Consider the following 17,569-nt stretch of genomic DNA (forward strand, 5'->3'; position numbering starts at 1 on the left):
CCCTCTTGTGTCTGACACTCACCACCCATCTCTTACAGTACCATTCACACACACACACACACACACACACACACACACACACACACACACACACACACCAAAAACAAAAAATGACAAGGAAAAACAAGGACTTCAGCACACACTTTCTTACTCTTTACAGTACTTTTTAAAAAAAATTATAGTTATTTGACATACCTAATATTTACTCTCCATTCAAGAACAAAACAACTACCATTATGTTGTAAATAGTTAAAGAAAATAATTTGAAGCATTTCACCATTTTTTCCCAGACGATTAGTTTGACAAGTTGTTGTTTTTCACTTTCAGCTGTTTAATGTTTTTTTAAAAAATAATCCACGATATAAACGAGGGGAACTTCTCACACAGAACACCTTTGTTGAAGAGGACAGAAGCCAGGTAGGAGAACAACAAGATGGCAGCAATGGTGGACAGCATGGAGATGGTCTTAACTGGAGAATACTGGACATAAACACCATCCTCCAGAGTGCATCCTGGGAAATGTAGGACTGGTTCTAATCCTAGTGATGGGTCTCCACTCAGCAGCTTTAACATCAATGCCACCAGTACACCCATTATAGCTCCATAACCATTGGCAAGGAACCAAAATAATAAGATGCTGTTATTCAGTGAAGTAAGTGATGTTCCAATGACACCCATGGCCACCACAGAGACCCTGACCACCCACTGACTCCCGGTCCGATGCCTCAGGAAGATAAAAAAGATTTCCCCACATTAATTCTGCTGTTCTTCCTTTCTAATGATGATCATGTTTTTCTCCCCACATTAATTCTGCTGTTCTTCCGTTCTAATGATGATCATGTTTTCTCCATCGTTCCAGTTTTCATATGATCTACTGTGTCCTGTCTTTCATTTCTTCTGTTTTATAATACGTTGCCCCACAGCGGACTGGTCAGTGTTTTGTCAGATGGACAAAAAAGTAGATCCCATTTTATAAATGTCAACCATCTCTGAGTAATGAAGTTACACCACTGGTTACCAATATAAACCCACAGCTCTTTCAGATATCCTCAAGCACCCCATTCAGTTACAGGAAGACTAAATCTCTAATTCTAACCCTAGCTGGATAGCCTAGCCTAGCTTGTCCCATAACCCTGGAGGGTCATTGGGGCACTACAGAGGACCCCTGGTTGTCATCATAAGGTGTGTGTTGGGCAATTGAACCTGGTGGCGCCCATTCTGTTCCAAGTATTACTCATGTGTGGGTGGTGGATATCAACTGAAATCTGTTTTTCATACAAATGCAATGTAGTGTTTCACTCCATTCGGTCACGATTCCCTGAAGTGTTAGTTTTCTGTAATGTGTTTGGTTTGATCTGATGGACAACCTCTAAACATCTGTCAATGTCTTTTGTCACCTGAGGTCTCAGGGTGTTCTTGTAAATTTTAGTAGTGAAGATAGAAGATGCAGAAAGTAAAGCAGAGTCAGCTGATGACATCACAGCTTTTGTTTGTCTCTTCTTCTTCTTCTTCTTTCGGCTTTTCCCTTCAGGGGTCGCCACGGTGAATCAGTGTCCTCCATCTAACCCTGTCTTCTGCATCCTCTCACACCAACTACCTTCATGTCCTCTCACTAGATCCATAAAAAGCATATCAAGGTTCTGGAGTGCTCTAGCCAGTCTCCAGATCTCAACCCAATCAAAAAGCTGTGGAGGGGGTTAAAACTCTGTGTTCCAAGCGACAGTCTTCAAACATCACAGCTCTAGAGAAGATCTGTGCAGAGGACTAAGCAGAAATACCAACTAAAGTGTGTAGACCTGGTCAGGAACTGCAGGAACCATTTGGCCTCTGTCATTGCCAACCAAGGCTACGTTACGCAGCATTAAAAGTAACTGTTTCTGTCCTCCCAATACTTATTGGCCATCCATTTTTACAAATAAATTGTTTAAAAATCATACAATGTGATCTCCTGGATTTAAAAAAACAAACATTCTGTCTCTCATGCTTGATGTGTACCTATGATGAAAATTACAAACCTCTCATCTTTTTAAATGGGTGGATTCAAGTTTTTTAGGTTGCCCAATACTTATTGGCCCTACTGCATCTACTGTATATACCTTATACTTTTCTGACCATCCATGTGTGTGTTTATATATATAATGTGTGTGTGTGTGTGTGTGTGTGTGTGTGTGCGCACATAATCCAATGTCAGTAACTTTTGGTAAACTGTACTATTTGGATTGTAACCCCTCTAGAGGGACATATACAGTAAGTATGACAAACATACTTATACCAATCCTACCTGTCTGAAATCTGCAACAATTATCCCAGTACCCACCAAAAAGACTCCAGCCACCACCCTAAATGGCTATCGTCCTGTAGCCCTCACCCCGGTAGTCACCAAGTGTTTCGAGAGACTGGTCCTCCAGCACATCAAGGACTTTCTCCCCTCTGGCTTCGACCCACACCAGCTTACCAGGCAAACAAATCCACTGAGGACGTCATCGCCATAGCCCTCCATTCAGCACTGTCACACCTTGATAGTTTACACCTTGATAGTTTACACCTTGATAGTTTCACACCTTGATAGGTCGGTCTCATCTCCAGAAGTGACGAGACAGCCTACAGGGAGGAGGTCCGGAAGTTGGTAGCCTGGTGTTCAGAGCATAACCTGGTTCTGAACACCAGCAAAACCAAAGAGATCATCATCGACTTCAGGAGGCTCAGCACTGACCCAGCCCCGCTCTACATCGACGGTGAGTGTGTGGAGAGGATCCAAACCTTCCGGTTCCTCAGTGTCCTCATCTCCTTCGATCTCATTGTTGGCTTTCTATCTGTAAAGCGCTTTGAAATGTCTTCTGATATGATTCAGCGCTATATAAATAAAAGTTGATTGATTGATCTAGTGGTCTGACAACACCACTGCCATCGTCAAGAAGGCACAGCAGCGGCTCCACCTCCTGAGGGTTCTGAAATACAACCTTAACCCCTCGCTGTTGCTGGCCTTCTACTGATTGTCCATCCAAAGCCTGCTGACCTACTGCATCACAGTGTGGTACGGCAGCTGCAGCATGGAGGACAGGAAGAGGCTCCAGAGAGTCGTGGAGGTAGCTGAGAAGATCATTGGCTGCTCTCTGCCCTCCCTGTCGGAGCTCTACTCCTCCCACTGCCTCAGCAGTGAACAACGTAATAATTGTATACAATTGTACTTGTATTTTATTCTTTACTCTTTTTCTACTATTAAATTATTGCACTGCAAGAAGTTTCCCAAAATCTCATTATACTATGTATAATGACAATAAAGGCGTTCTATTGTATTTTATTCTACTCTATCTGGTTAATAGCACCATCTCATTGACGCAGTAATAGTTGCTCCATGTTCAAACCTTCACACCATTCATGCATCAAAGCACAAAACCAGCTTTTCCACTGATATCAATCATGTGTCACGTAAAGGAAGTTATATCTGCTACGTTTATTATGTGATCTGTCTTCTCAATCAACGAGTCATTAACTCAGGCATCAAGAAGTGATGTGGGTGCGGGCTGAACATACCAAACCTGTTTTATTACTTATGTGCAGAGTTTCTCTGAAAAGAAAGACACACATGTGTGACTAACTAGAGTGTGTCACTAATTTCCCTTCAGTATATAAGATATAAAAAATGTAATATCAATGGCAATGAATGAGTTAAGTACAGAAAGGAAATTTACTGGTGAGAGTGGCTTTGTTCCAACCATACCTCTGAAACATGCACCAACGTGCACTTTGCTGTGCTGCAAATGAAAAGCAATAATAAATAACGCACACATACATAGACCCTAACACACCCAAATATAAGCCTCTAAGGATGGTCCTCCACCAGTGATAATATCATTAGCAGCAGAAACGTCAGCTCGCACTGAGTTGTTTTAGATATTTCTGTTGTTTACTACAGAAACTCAATCAATCAATCAAGTTTTATTTATATAGCGCTTAATCATGACAGCAGACATTTCAAAGCGCTTTAACAGACAGAGAAACCCAACTGAACCCTCCAGAGCAAGCATAAGCGACAGTGGCGGGGAAAAACTCCCTCCATGAGGAAGAAACTCCGGGCAGGACCCAGACTCTTTTGGGCGGCCATCTGCCTCGACCGGTTGGGTGGAAAAGAAATCAAAGGAAGACAAGAACAGCATCAGAGAGACAGAGAGAGAGAGACAGAGAGAGAGACAGACAGGCCAGATAGAGACAGTATCAATATGGTTAAGGTTGATAAAGTCAAGGCACAATTACAGCTGTGTGGATGACTGTATGGCGGCACGGAGGAAGAAAGGAAGCAGGACCCCAGCCGATGGATAGTTGAGGGGTGGTACTGGTGGGCTTGGAGGATAAGGTGCACAGCACATGGAGAGATGGGGGTGATACTGGTGGGCTCGGAGGTACAGGTCCACAGAGGAAGGTCCACGGCGGATGGGTGGATGAGGGGTGGAACACTATGATGACACCAAGGAAGAGAGGCAGCAGGACCCCAGTCGATGGATAGGTGGGGGGTGATACTGGTGGATGGGAGGTGCAGGTCCACAGCAGATGGTCCACAGCGGATGGGCGGATGAGGGGTGGAACAGTATGGTGGCGCGGAGGAAAAAGGAAGCCGGACCCCAGCCGATAATTAGGTTAGGGGTGGTACTGGTGGGATGGGAAGAGCAGGTCCATAGCAGATGGGCGTATGAGGGGTGAACCTGAGAAAAACCTGGGAGAACATAGAGCACAGAGACTCCAGGGAAGAAGTTTAGTTAGTAGGGTGTGATTGGAGACTTGGAGAGTGAGATCACAGAGGAGGAGGAGTAACAGAGATGGTTGGAGAGAAGGGGGAGGAGAGAGGAACTCAGTGAGTCTGGATGTTGAGTCTCCAGCAGTGTAGGTCTATATGAAAATAAACGTAGTAACATAAGTTGCCATTAATTGTAAAATTTTTGAAAAAGAAAAGTTTTAAGTCTAGTCTTAAATAGTGAGAGGGTGTCTGCCCCCCGAACTGAGGGAGGGAGGTGGTTCCACAATAGAGGGGCTTGATAGCAAAAGGCTCTAGCCCCTGTCCTACTTTTATAAATTCTAGGAACCACCATTAGGCCAGTATGCTGAGAGCGTAATGCTCTAGATGGATTATAAGGAACTAAAAGTTCCTTCAGGTAGGTCGGTGCCTGGCCACGAAGGGCTTTGTAAGTGAGGAGGAGTATTTTAAAATCTATCCTAGCTTTCACAGGAAGCCAGTGCAGAGAAGCCAGCACAGGAGAAATATGGTCCCTGGCACTGGTCCTGGTCAGAACCTGGTCTCTGGCACTGGTCCTGGTCAGAACCTGGTCTCTGGCACTGGTCCTGGTCAGAACAGGGGCGGCAGCATTCTGAATTATTTGAAGACTCTTCAGCGACTTTTTGGGGCAGCCTGAAAAAAGTGCGTTACAGTAATCTAGTCTGGAAGTGATGAAAGCGTGGATTAATTTCTCTGCATCACTCCGTTTTAAAATATGCCTGATTTTAGCAATGTTTCGGAGATGGAAAAAGGCCGTTCTAGAAACCTGCTTAATGTGTGTGTTAAACGAGAGATCCTGATCAAAGATGACACCTAGGTTCCTCGCAGTGGTTTTGGCCTCAAACGTGATGCCATCCAAGGTAATTACATCACTGGGCACTACATCCCTAACAGTTTTTGGGACGAGCACAACAACCTCAGTTTTATCAGAATTGAGATGCAAAAAGTTATTTGTCATCCAATCTTTAATCCCTTTGATACACTGGGTTCTCCATTCTTGGTTACAAACGTAATAGGTCTCCTTCAGACCTGAACTCCCGGTAAGCTCGATATACTTTTATCTGCATTAAGGGTACACTAGTGCTAGTTTTAGATTTGTGCTGACGTTTGGGTCCTTGATGTTTGTGTATTCTGTAACTCTACCTTCTGTACAAGTGTCTGTCAGACAAGTACCTGTGAGTCAACGGTACTTTTTCCTGGTTAAAGATCGGTAAAATAAAAATACACAAAAATGAAAAAGGAAATGTGTTTAAAAATATTTCAGTCATTCATTTTCACAACCGCTTCATCCGCTGTCGTGGGTCGCGGGAAGCTGGAGCCTATCCCAGCTGACTGAGAGCGTGAGGCGGGGGAAACTCAAGAGTGCGATGCCAGTGCACCGTGGAGCATTACAGAGACTCAGAGAAACGTGCGTGCTCACACTCACCCCTAAGGTCAATTTGAGACCAGCCAAACAACCTGAAGTGCATGTTTTTGGAGGTGGGACAAGTTGTAGAACCGAGAGAGAACCCACAGAGACTCTGGGAAAACATGCAACCTCCGCAGTAAGCAGGGACGCAAGCCCACAACCACCTTGTTGTGGGGAGACAGCACTACCAACTGTGCCCCGTGGTTGAAAATTGTTTGAGTTTAATTTTGGCAAACTTGCATAACATTTCAACCCAGGTAACTGATTGTGACTAGATGGCCGTCATTTTGTGAATCAGTCTCAAATCAGTCCACTCTATAGTTGATTGTTTACACAGTGATTTATGTATCTCATTGCACGTCCTTGTTTATACCGTACATGCTGTATTTGTTTATTGTATATATTTAGCGTCAGTATTGGCTTTGTATATTTGAGTTTTGTCTTTGCTTTTTGCACTCTGCATTTCCATTATTTTATATCAATTATGTCTTTACAATGCTTCTGCTCAATGTGTTCAACTGCCCCTTGTGGACAAAATTTTTTTTTTTAACTGAATTGAATGATAAAATTATAACCAACTTTTCTATCAAGACAATCCGTTGACATTGCATGGATATTTTTTCATCATTTTTCCATGTTAACTGTCATCCCTCTTTTGTCTCACCCAGACTCTTGGTTATCAGCAAGTAGTGTAGACAGTCAACCAATCCAACATGGCTGTTAACATCCCAGGAGTGATAGCGATGGTGGTTTTCTACCTGCTGGTTCTTGGGACTGGAATCTGGGCTTCTTTCAAGTCCAAAAGGAAACAGAAGAGAAGTGGAGCCACTGGAATGGAGATGGCCCTGCTGGGAAACCGGAGCATCAACTTGGTGGTGGGGGTCTTCACCATGACAGGTGAGGAGAACACATCTTAAAGAGAGTGATTTGTCATGCAACTGTCACACCCACATGCAGAATCAGAGCACAGAGGCAGGGATTGAGGTAAAACGAGGTTATAGTATTAAAAAAAATGAAGTTCAGTTTGCTCCAGAGTTCAGTCACTGAATAATCAAATATAGACAAACATACAGAGATGCAACACTGAGGCAAAGTCCAAGAAGACAAACTTGTAAAAGCAGGATATGAAACAGGCAGGAGGTCAAACAACAATCCAACAAAGACAGAGAGAAAACAGGGTGATAAAAATAGTCAGGTGAATCAGAAACAAGCAACACGTGTGTGGCAGAATGAGCAGGCTCATTTTCCTCCGCGCCACCATACTGTTCCACCCCTCATCCACCCATCCGCTGTGGAACATCTGCTGTGGACCTACACCTCCCATCCACCAGTATCACCCCTCACCTAACCATCGACTGGGGTCCTGCTGCCTCTCTTCCTTGGTGTCATCTTACTGTTCCACCCCTCATCCGCCCAGCCGCCGTGGACCTTCCTCTGTGGACCTGCTGTTCTTATCTTCCTTTGACTTCTTTTCCATCCAACCGGTCGAGGCGGATGGCCGTCCAAAAGAGTCTGGGTCCTGCCCAGAGTTTCTTCCTCATGGAGGGAGTTTTTCCCCGCCACTGTCTCTGATGCTCTGGAGGGTTCAGTTGGGTTTCTGTCTGTTAAAGCGCTTTGAAATGTCTGCTGCCATGATTAAGCGCTATATAAATAAAACTTGATTGAACTTGATTGATAACTGATTGGCGGTCAGCCAAGGCTTGAAGGTGTGGCCAAGTTTGAGGATTAATAGGAGCAGGACGCTCCAGTAGTGTCCTACGATTGACATAGACATATTTACAAGAAAGAGGTGATTTCTTAATTTATAACTTTTCAATTTTTTCAACAACACTCAGACACATGGTGTTAGCCCCACAAACGTAATGTTTATTAAATTTGTGGGAAATTAGGTATTACATTTGTGGGAAAGTTATTACATGTAAAGCTGCAATTTTTGTTATGTCTGTGGGGTAGTTACCTTTGTGGGGCTAAGAGGGTCAATATTCTCCAGAATATGAAGGATTCAACGTTTTCATCCAGTCCTGCTACTGTCACAATTGCTTCCTGCTCGTATTCCACAAGGTTTCAATCCAGAGATATGTATTATTTATTCTGTCATTTGTCTGTTCCGTAGCTACCTGGGTTGGAGGAGGCTTCATTAATGGTACAGTTGAGATGATGTGCACACCATCCATGGGACTAACCAGGACAATAGTTCTGTTATTGTCATACAGCTCATCATTTTTATTTGGTAAGAGTTTGAAATGCATCTGAAAGAATATTAAATGAAAAACGATCCTTATTAGCCTAGACATGTTAGAATATTTTTTACCCCCATCAATTAGTCAGTTATAGTGACTTCAGATGGTTGAGGATGTGTTGCTCCAATATTTACTTTTTTAAATGTAACTACAATGTTTTATTTTGGTCTATGGAAGACGACGTGGGCCATAACATTATTTATAAATTTCTTAACATATAATATCACCCAAATCGTCTCTTCGAGATGATTTGGGCTGGGGACTCCAGTACTTTGTAGTTGACTTTTCTGGGGGGACGCGTCACCGACAGCTCTACAACATCCAGAGCTTTGAGGTACTCAGGGCGGATCTCATCTAAACCTGGGGCCATAGCACTATGGAGCTGTTTAACAGCTGAAGCAACTTCAGGCCCAATGATGATGGTGATTATTGGGCCCACTTCCCAGTCTTCTGGCTCTGTTGTGTCAGTGGAGTGCACATCAAACTGCTCCTTCCACGACCCGACTATTCCCTCAGTTGAATTCAGCAGGTCCCAAATCGTCTGGTAATTTGTTTGGAGAAAGGGTCGCCTCCCTCTCAGGAGTTGTTTATCACTTTGCCAGAATCTCTACTGACTGTTTTCTTGAGTGATTTCCTCAATCTTTTCCAGAATATATCTGTCTCCTTGACAGCTAATGCTGGTACTCATGTGTTTCCTCACCCTAACCCTAACTCTCTCACAGGCAAACTATGCCCTTTACGACTCCTTCAGTCTGGAGTCCACCATCAGGTTCATTGATTTCAGCTACAACCTAAGTCAGCAATTTTACAACCACAGCTTTAAGCAGCCTCCTCTGCAATGACTGCAGGAGAAATATACCATTCATATTCAGTATCCCTCACCACTTCCAGAACGTGATCAAGGCTTTGGGAAAGGTGTGAGTTGTAGAACAACTTGACGGGGACCTCAGTCAGACCCTCACTATCTGCTTGGGTCTCCCAGGTCTGTCTGGCACCTTCCCCTTCCTCCTCAGCCAACTCACCACCAGGTGGTCATCAGTTGACAGCTCAGCTCCTTTACCTGAGTGTCTAGAATATATGGCTGCAGACGGGCTAACATGACAACAACTTTGATGATTGATCTATGACCTTGAGTGTCCTGGTAACAGGTGGACTGGTGGATTCTCTTATGCTGGAACATGGCGTTAGTTATGGATCAACTATAGCACAAAAGTCCAACAACTGAAAACCATTCATACTTGATATTGGGCAGGCCATTCCTCCAATTCCATCCTGTTGCTGCCCAAAGGAGCATAGAAACCCCCTTAAAGGTGCTTTCCAGTACCCATACTGAGGACTTCAGCAAGGTTGGGCTCTTTGAACTGCTGTTTGGATCATAACTGCAGACATTAGTCAGAAACTGTCAGCCCACTTGAAAGCAGACAGAAACAACACTTCCATGCACCAGGGTAAACTCAATACATAAACAGAGAGCCAGGGAGGTATGAGTAAGACCTCAGCAGTACATCTCCAGCAAAATATTGAGCTTTTGTTACCAGGAATTCTAAAAAAATTAACACTGCCCCCGTGGTTCCTCTGTTAAGTGGTGGACCCATGGGAAGATGTACCCATATTCCTGTGTCAGGCTGAGCCAATTGGACCCCACGGGTGACGGCCCAGCAACAGGTGCTCAATGCCCCTTTCCCAGGCCTGGTTCCAAGGTTTGGCCCCGTATTCCTCCAGACTCACTGCTTAGTGTACTTGCCATCAGGGATCTTTTAGCTGCTCTTTGTCTGACCCTTCACCTAAACCTCTTTTCCATGGGTGACCCTACCAAGGGCAAATTCCAATTTTAAATTCCCCCAGATAACACAGTTTTCTGCATCATTAAGGTACTCAAATCTCTCCACCACGGTAAGGCAGTGGTTGACTAAGGGAATCACAGAATGTTATGAATTAAATTATTACTGAACAATTTTGTGACAGATATTACCATTAAATCACAGAAATTGATTTTTTCTTTTGTTTCATTGCCTTTGCACGGGATAGTAAAACCCTCAAGTTTTAATTCTGCTACAAAACTGCATGAATCAAAAATCTCCCTGTTCTTTAAATGTCACCAGGCTTTCACCAGATTTTATCTTTACATCTTCACTAAAAAATTTTTTCCCCAGATAATAATTTTGATGTAATTATTTTATTACAAAAAAAGGTCTGATGTTTGTCAAGCCAATGAGGGATGGGAACTATGTGACGATGTTGGACCCATTCCAGTTCAAGCATGGTAAAGTGATTGCAGCTGGAATGAGCTTGATCTCAGTTGGTACTGACCTGGCCTGGATGGCTACAACTCTCGTGGGTTTAGGTACATTTTACACACTTTCATTTGAGATGTTAACAGATAACATTCAATCAAAGACTGATAAGAAAAAAAACTTGTTTTGGCCTTTGAAAGGAGGAACCACGAGTGTGGTTCTGGATTTGCCGTTCTCTCTTTGCATCTGGATCTCTGCTGCTGTTGTCATCACCTACACCCTACTGGGAGGTCTCTACTCTGTGGCCTACACAGATGTTATACAGCTGATCCTCATTTTTGTTAGCTCGGTGAGTTATCAGACAGTTTAAGGGGATTCCAATAAGTTTAAACGATTTCTGAAAAACTTATTTATCATGTTCTTTTAATTATCTTTCAGTTGATCTGTGTTCCCTTTGTCATGACGAGTCCTCACACCCTGGACATCAGTCAGACTCTGATGAACAACACCTTAAACGCTCCCTGGATTGGACAACCAGAGCTGAAGAAGATCTGGATCATGATTGATGACTTTCTCTTCATGGTAAGGAAGTTACAAAATGCCTTGGATCAAATATAATTTATTCTGCGTTTCTGTTCATTGACTGATTAGAAAAATAATTTAGGGGGTTTGGGCCTCTTTTGGAGTTTGTTGGGTGTAGTTGTAAAGTTTAAGGTGGTAACCAGTTACTGTACTTGATTTACTTTGAAGGCATTGGGGAGTTTGGCATACCAGGCTTTCCACCAGAGGACCTTGTCAGCTTTTTCCACTGCCTCAGCAAAGCTGTCCTGTTGGTCTGCTGCTTTCCTCATACTCGTATTTGCAATACCTCCTATACTGATTGGAGCCACTGCTGCATCCACAGGTAATAATGATGAACCTGATGTTTGTGATCCAAACTACATGTGAGAATCTCAGATTAACGATGTCACAATGTGTTACTGTCAGGATAACGATAAATCTAGCATGTAATGTCGTAAAATGAAAATATTCATGGTACAGCTCCGATACCATTATGCTATATTATAGCATGACACCTGTTAATGAATAGAAAAAAAATAATTTATCATCAAATTTTTGATCCTTAAGAGCAGAAAACAATCTTTATACTGTATGTATAAAGGTAACCTTACTGGCATCACATCTTTGGATCTAAACCCAAATCCCAAAACAATTGTGGAACCCAGGTTTTTAATTATCACACAAAACATGTGTGGTGGGTAGCGGTGTCATTTGACAGCAGGAACATGGGTTAAAATACTTTCTGTGCAGGAATTGTATGTTCTCCCCATGTCTGCGGGGGTTTTGCTGTCTGGCTTCCTCCCACCTCCAAAAAGATTCAGATTGACTGGTCAGTTCCAAATAGTCCATTGGGATGCGTGTGTGAATGGGTGTTAGTTTGTCTTTCTTGTGGTACCCCGATGCTGGCAACGTCTGGAGTATCTCCCTGCCTGATGCCCATAAGTCTCCTGGGATAAGCTCCAGCAACCCCTGTGACCCGCAAAAGCAGAGGAAGCGTTACCGAACATAAGCAAATCAATCATTTTAACAGATATTTTGGCTTTTTTAGTTTCCCCTTTTTTGTCCATTCCTCAGACTGGAACCAGACCACCTATGGTTCTCCATCTCCTTATGAACGGGGTGAGGGAGCTCTCACTCTGCCCATCGCCCTGCAGCACCTCACCCCATCCTTTATCTCCATCATCGGGATTGGATGTGTAGCTGCTGCTGTTATGTCATCAGCTGACTCTGCTTTGCTTTCTGCTGCGTCTGTCTTCACCTCCAACATTTACAAGAACATCCTGAGACCAAAGGTAGAAAAAAAAATGTTCTTGCCTATGCTTCCCACAAGTACCAGTCATAGATAAATTCATCATGTACCATTTACAGTCTTCTTCTGCTTTCGACTTTTCCCTTCAGGGGTCGCCACAGCGAATCAATTGCCTCCATCTAACCCTGTCCTTTGAATCCTCTTCTCTCACACCAACTACCTTCATGTCCTCTTTCACTACATCCATAAACCTCCTCTTTGGTCTTCCTCTAGGCCTCCTGCCTGGCAGTTCAGAACTCAGCATCCTTCTACCAATATATTCACTATCTCTCCTCTGGACATGTCCAAACCATCTCAGTCTGGCCTCTCTGACTTTATCTCCAGAACCTCTAACATGTGCTGTCCCTCTGATGGACTCATTCCTGATCCTATCCATCCTGGTCACTCCCAGAGAGAACCTCAGCATCTTCATCTCTGCTACCTCCAGCTCTGTCTCCTGTCTTTTCCTCAGGGTCACTGTCTCTAGACCAAACAACATCGCTACCATTACTGTAAATGTACCATTTACAGTGATGAAGATTTACGTGATCCATTGTACATAAAGTATTGTGCAAAATTGACCTATTAAGGAACTTATTATGAAGATTGTGTTTTTGTCTGCGTAAGTTCAGTTGGTCTATTGTGAAATAGTGCTAAGTGGCATCTCAACTGCCAAAGAACATTGCATTGGCCGAAGGCCACACTTGTAACCCACACCTGCACATAGACAAACATTGGAGTTGATGGTTATAAAAGCAATATTATTTCATTTCTATCTGCTCCTCCTTATTTTCTCCTACAGGCCGCCGACAGAGAGAATCAGTGGGTCGTCCGGATTTCTGTGCTGGTCATGGGTGTCATAGGGACGTCGCTCACCATGCTGAATAACAGCATCATAATGTTCTGGTTCCTCGGTACTGAAGTGGCCTACATTACCGTCTTTCCAGAACTCTTCTGTGTGCTCTTCTTCAACATCTGCAATGGTTATGGGGCTATAATGGGAGTACTGGTGGCACTGATGTTAAAGGTGCTGAGTGGAGACCCATCATTAGGATTAGAACCAGTCCTACATTTCCCAGGATGCACTCTGGAGGATGGTGTTTATGTCCAGTATGCTCCAGTTAAGACCATCTCCATGCTGTCTTCCATTGCTGCCATCTTGTTGTTCTCCTACCTGGCTTCTGTCCTCTTCAACAAAGGTGTTCTACCTGAGAAGTGGGATGTGTTCAAAGTGAAAGCCCAGCACTCACCAGTACCACTGTCACCAGTAGGTGGCGCCACAGAGTTGAACGAAAATGAGGAAATGAACATAAACAACTCTCACAATGACATATCACAGCCAATAATGGAGCCATGCTAATGATTTTATCTACTTCTGTTATGGAGAACAAAGTTGCAACTCACTTTAGTTCAAAACACTTTTGCAATATCAGGATCAGAATCCTTTATTAATCCCTTGAAGGGGAAATTGCTTATTGTTACAGTCACTCCGCAGTAGAACAAAGTAAAAAGTGAGGAATAGATAAATTAGAATTAAAAACATCAGATAAATGACAGATAAAAAGACAGAATTAAATCTCAACATATATACAGATCCATGCAGTAACAGTAACTGCCGCTAAAATAAATTTGTGAAAAATGATATACAAGCTAGACTAAAAGGTTAAAAGTAAAAATAATAAAAATTTAAATAAATCTCTAAAAATATATTTTTAGTTAAAAGCCAAGTTATACAGGTGGGTCTTGAGTTTGCTTTTAAAAATATCCACATTATCTGTTTTCCTCAGGTCCTCAGGCAAACAAACGTGGGCCGTAGTGGTAAACGGAGGCCTCGCTGTGTGTTTTGGTTAAAACTTTTGGAGTAATTAAAAGGGGAGTGTCTGAAGACCTGAGAGATCTAGAGTATTTATATGTTAAAAGCAAATCACATAAATAATTAGGACCAAGACAATTAGGAGCTTTAAAAATGGCCTTGCCCTGGCAATGTTTTTTACATGATAAAAAACACTTTTAACCGTACTTTTAATATGAGCAGTCAGTCAGTCATTTTCATTTAGAATCTACAATAACGCAAGGGCTTTTGTTACCTGCCCAGGTGTCTTAAAAGCCAGGGCTTTGAGTTTTAAATGAAGTTTTTCTCGGTGTGCTTCAGGACCAATAACAAATACTTCTGTTTTGTACTGGTTGAGCTGTAAGAAGTTACCCGCCATCCATAACTTAATATCTAAAATGCATTTTAAAAGGGTATCAGCCCAGTGTCGTCAGGGGACACGGCTATGTACATGTAAAGCTGTGTGTCATCAGCATAACTATGGAAATTGATGCCATGCCTCCTGATGACATCCCCCAGTGGTAACACATAAAGATTAAGAAGAGTTGGACCTAAAATTGAGCCTTGGGGGACACCACACTTCAGTTCATAGCTCTTAGAGTAATATTCATCCATGCTTATAAAATTTTTTCCTCCAGTAAGATATGAGATGCCAGTACCAGAGACGCCAATCAGGGTAGAGAGTCTGTCCACAAGAATAGTATGGTCAACTGTGTTGAACGCTGCACTGAGGTCAAGCAAAACAAGAACGTAGTCTCTTTATGTCCATATTGCACCTTAAATCATTGACAACGTTTGTTAATGCCGTCTCTGTACTGTCTTTGGCCCGAAAAACAGATTGATATTTTTCAAAAATATTACAAGAGTTTAAATAATCATTCAGCTGATCCAAAACAAGTTTTTCAAAAATGTTACTTAAAAATGGGAAATTGGATTCAGGTCTGTAAATTACTGAGGACTGATGGATCCAAATTGTTTCTCTTCAGTCAATGTCATTCGTCCTCAAACGCAATGGAGGACCTTCCCAGTTCCTAATTTGCTGTATCCCCACAGACATAACCAACCGCTTGCTGATTTTAGTTTCTTTCATCTCTTTGAAAAACCTGTGTTCTTAAACTCTGTCCTTGTTTGTACTCCTGTCTGTCTGGGTTTACCTGCCAAACAGGGTTTGTCATTGCTGGAACTCTGCCTGCTGCATAAACACAGTTTATTCAACAGGAAATGATGTGTGACATCTCTGTGTATATTCATCCAGACTGTTAGCAGCAGAAAAAGTGATATATTAATAGACATAACCGGGTGAAAATCATTGACAGGAATGGGTATAAATGTGGTATCAATAGACTGTTGAAACCACATATACAATTCATTCACATAAAATGTTGAATGAATTGTGGCCATCGTGCCAAGTGGTGCCACAACACTGTCATAATAAGTCATGAACTCCATGTTCTGATCTATAGGATTCTGTCCTCTTGTGTAGATGCAGAGGGATACACCCCTCTGGGCCTATTGATTAAAATGTAACTGAACTAACAGTAACGTCCTGTAGTCATTAATACAACTGCCTATGAAAAAACTTGGTGTTCCAAATGTTCAAGTATGCAAAAAGTGTCTGCATGCTCCTGAAACAAAAACAATAACTGGATAAATCTAGTTTTTACTTCAGTGGGCATTGGTTTAGATCAGGGTAATATTCTCTCTTGACTCAGTCTGTCAGACATCAGCAACTGGTGCAAACGCTCAACCAGTCCATCATGGCCGTTAACGTCCCAGGAGTGATAGTGATGGTGGTTTTCTACCTGCTGGTTCTTGGGACCGGAATCTGGGCTTCTTTCAAGTCCAAAAGGAAACAGAAGAGAAGTGGAGCCACTGGAATGGAGATGGTCCTGCTGGGAAACCGGAGCATCAACTGGTTGGTGGGGGTCTTCACCATGACAGGTGAGAAGGGAACAGCTCACAGGAGTAGCAAATAAATTCAACAATTTCGTAAATACAAATCTGAGGAACATGCGTCATGTGAGGTGCGGGGGGGTGGTGCTCAAATTGCTCGTTGTTCACAACATAATATTCCTGTTTGGAAGTACAAACTTGTGCTTGCCTATTAATTTATGCTCATGTTTAATATGTTCTGTAGCCACGTGGATTGGAGGAGCCTCAATCCTGGGTGCAATTGAGTTGATTTGCACACCCTCCAGGGGACTAACTGGGATGTTAGTTCTGTACGTTTCGTACAGCTCAACTTTCATCATTGGTAAGAGTTCAAATTAAATCTGATAGATTGTGTTTGTTTTGGTGTTTGGTGTTGAACAAACACCAGATCCCAGTGCACTTTAAGCTGAGCAACACCCTGAGATAAAGACTGGTCCACCCAAAAGACCCAACACCACTCAGTCAGAACAGCAATCTGGTGTATGCATTTGAATGCAGAGAGGAATGCTCAGATGTCTACATAGGGGAAACCAAACAACCACTCAACAGGATTCTGCAGTCTACCTTCACCTCAAGGAAGAGGACACTCAGTTCAAGATACCAATTTTCAGATCGTGGACAGGAAGGACAGATGGTTTGATAGAGGAGTGAAGGAAGCCATCCTTGTCAAAATGGAGAAGCCATCTCTGAACAGGGGGGTGTTGTGATGTAACCCAGGTGATGTGTCTCAAGCTAATGACCCTCATTAGTAAACAAAGGTTTGGTGAAACTTGAATTTCAGCTACCCTTTTTGACACACCCAGACACCCCCATCAACCATCGTTGAGGAGCCAGACAGGTCTCGAAAATGGTTGTTGGAATACGATTAGCACTGACCACACTTCATAGGGTTAATATACTGGGTCAAGACCAGCCACCACAAGAACTGAAGAAGCCTCTTGGATGAGAATATTCTTCAATAAACTTTCTTAAAGTCCAGTGGATTGATTTAAACACCAATGGATAAACAAGACCTGAATAACTGAGAACCTACACAGGTTCTACTTACGTTGGCACAGTGGAGGGTTTGCAGGTTCCTCCAGCTGCTAATAGCTGTCAATATAAGACAGAGACATTACCCATTCATACCATTTATATTCATGAATGTGATTGGAACATTTACAGACTCATGTCAGGTATTGAGGCTTGTTATACGAAAGGGATCCAGTGTCTGAATCTTAATATACTGTACGTACTGTACATTGTATACTATAGCACATTATAAGTGTGGAGCTTCACAACAGATGTTGGAATTCCAGACAGGAGTT

At 42.7% G+C, this 17,569-nt stretch overlaps 2 protein-coding genes across 2 annotated transcripts; one reads left to right on the top strand and one right to left on the bottom strand.

Annotated features, from left to right (window-relative positions):
- Positions 1-4,919: 4,919 nt before the first annotated feature.
- Positions 4,920-6,556, bottom strand: LOC137604035 (uncharacterized). The gene is made up of 3 exons (XM_068327963.1): positions 6,550-6,556; positions 5,346-5,797; positions 4,920-5,285 (listed from the first exon to the last, which is right to left on the bottom strand). The coding sequence occupies exons 1-3, from the start codon at positions 6,554-6,556 to the stop codon at positions 4,920-4,922; spliced, it is 825 nt and encodes a 274-aa protein (XP_068184064.1).
- Positions 6,557-7,015: 459 nt separating this feature from the next.
- On the top strand, positions 7,016-13,640 carry LOC137604036 (high-affinity choline transporter 1-like; the record flags this gene model as incomplete). The annotated part of the gene is made up of 3 exons (XM_068327964.1): positions 7,016-7,073; positions 12,286-12,503; positions 13,302-13,640. Coding segments are annotated over exons 1-3 (615 nt in total), but the record flags the coding sequence as incomplete, so codon positions are not given.
- Positions 13,641-17,569: the final 3,929 nt, after the last annotated feature.

The sequence above is a fragment of the Antennarius striatus genome, chromosome 11 (genome assembly GCF_040054535.1).
Source record: "Antennarius striatus isolate MH-2024 chromosome 11, ASM4005453v1, whole genome shotgun sequence".
NCBI classification, from domain to species: domain Eukaryota; kingdom Metazoa; phylum Chordata; class Actinopteri; order Lophiiformes; family Antennariidae; genus Antennarius; species Antennarius striatus.

What these genes read in the sequence shown, in the direction of transcription:
- LOC137604035 (XM_068327963.1), bottom strand. An exon ending in TTCAGAATGCTGCCGCCCCT is followed by an intron (nt 5,286 to 5,345) that starts GTTCTGACCAGG and finishes GCCAGAGACCAG; the next exon opens with GTTCTGACCAGGACCAGTGC.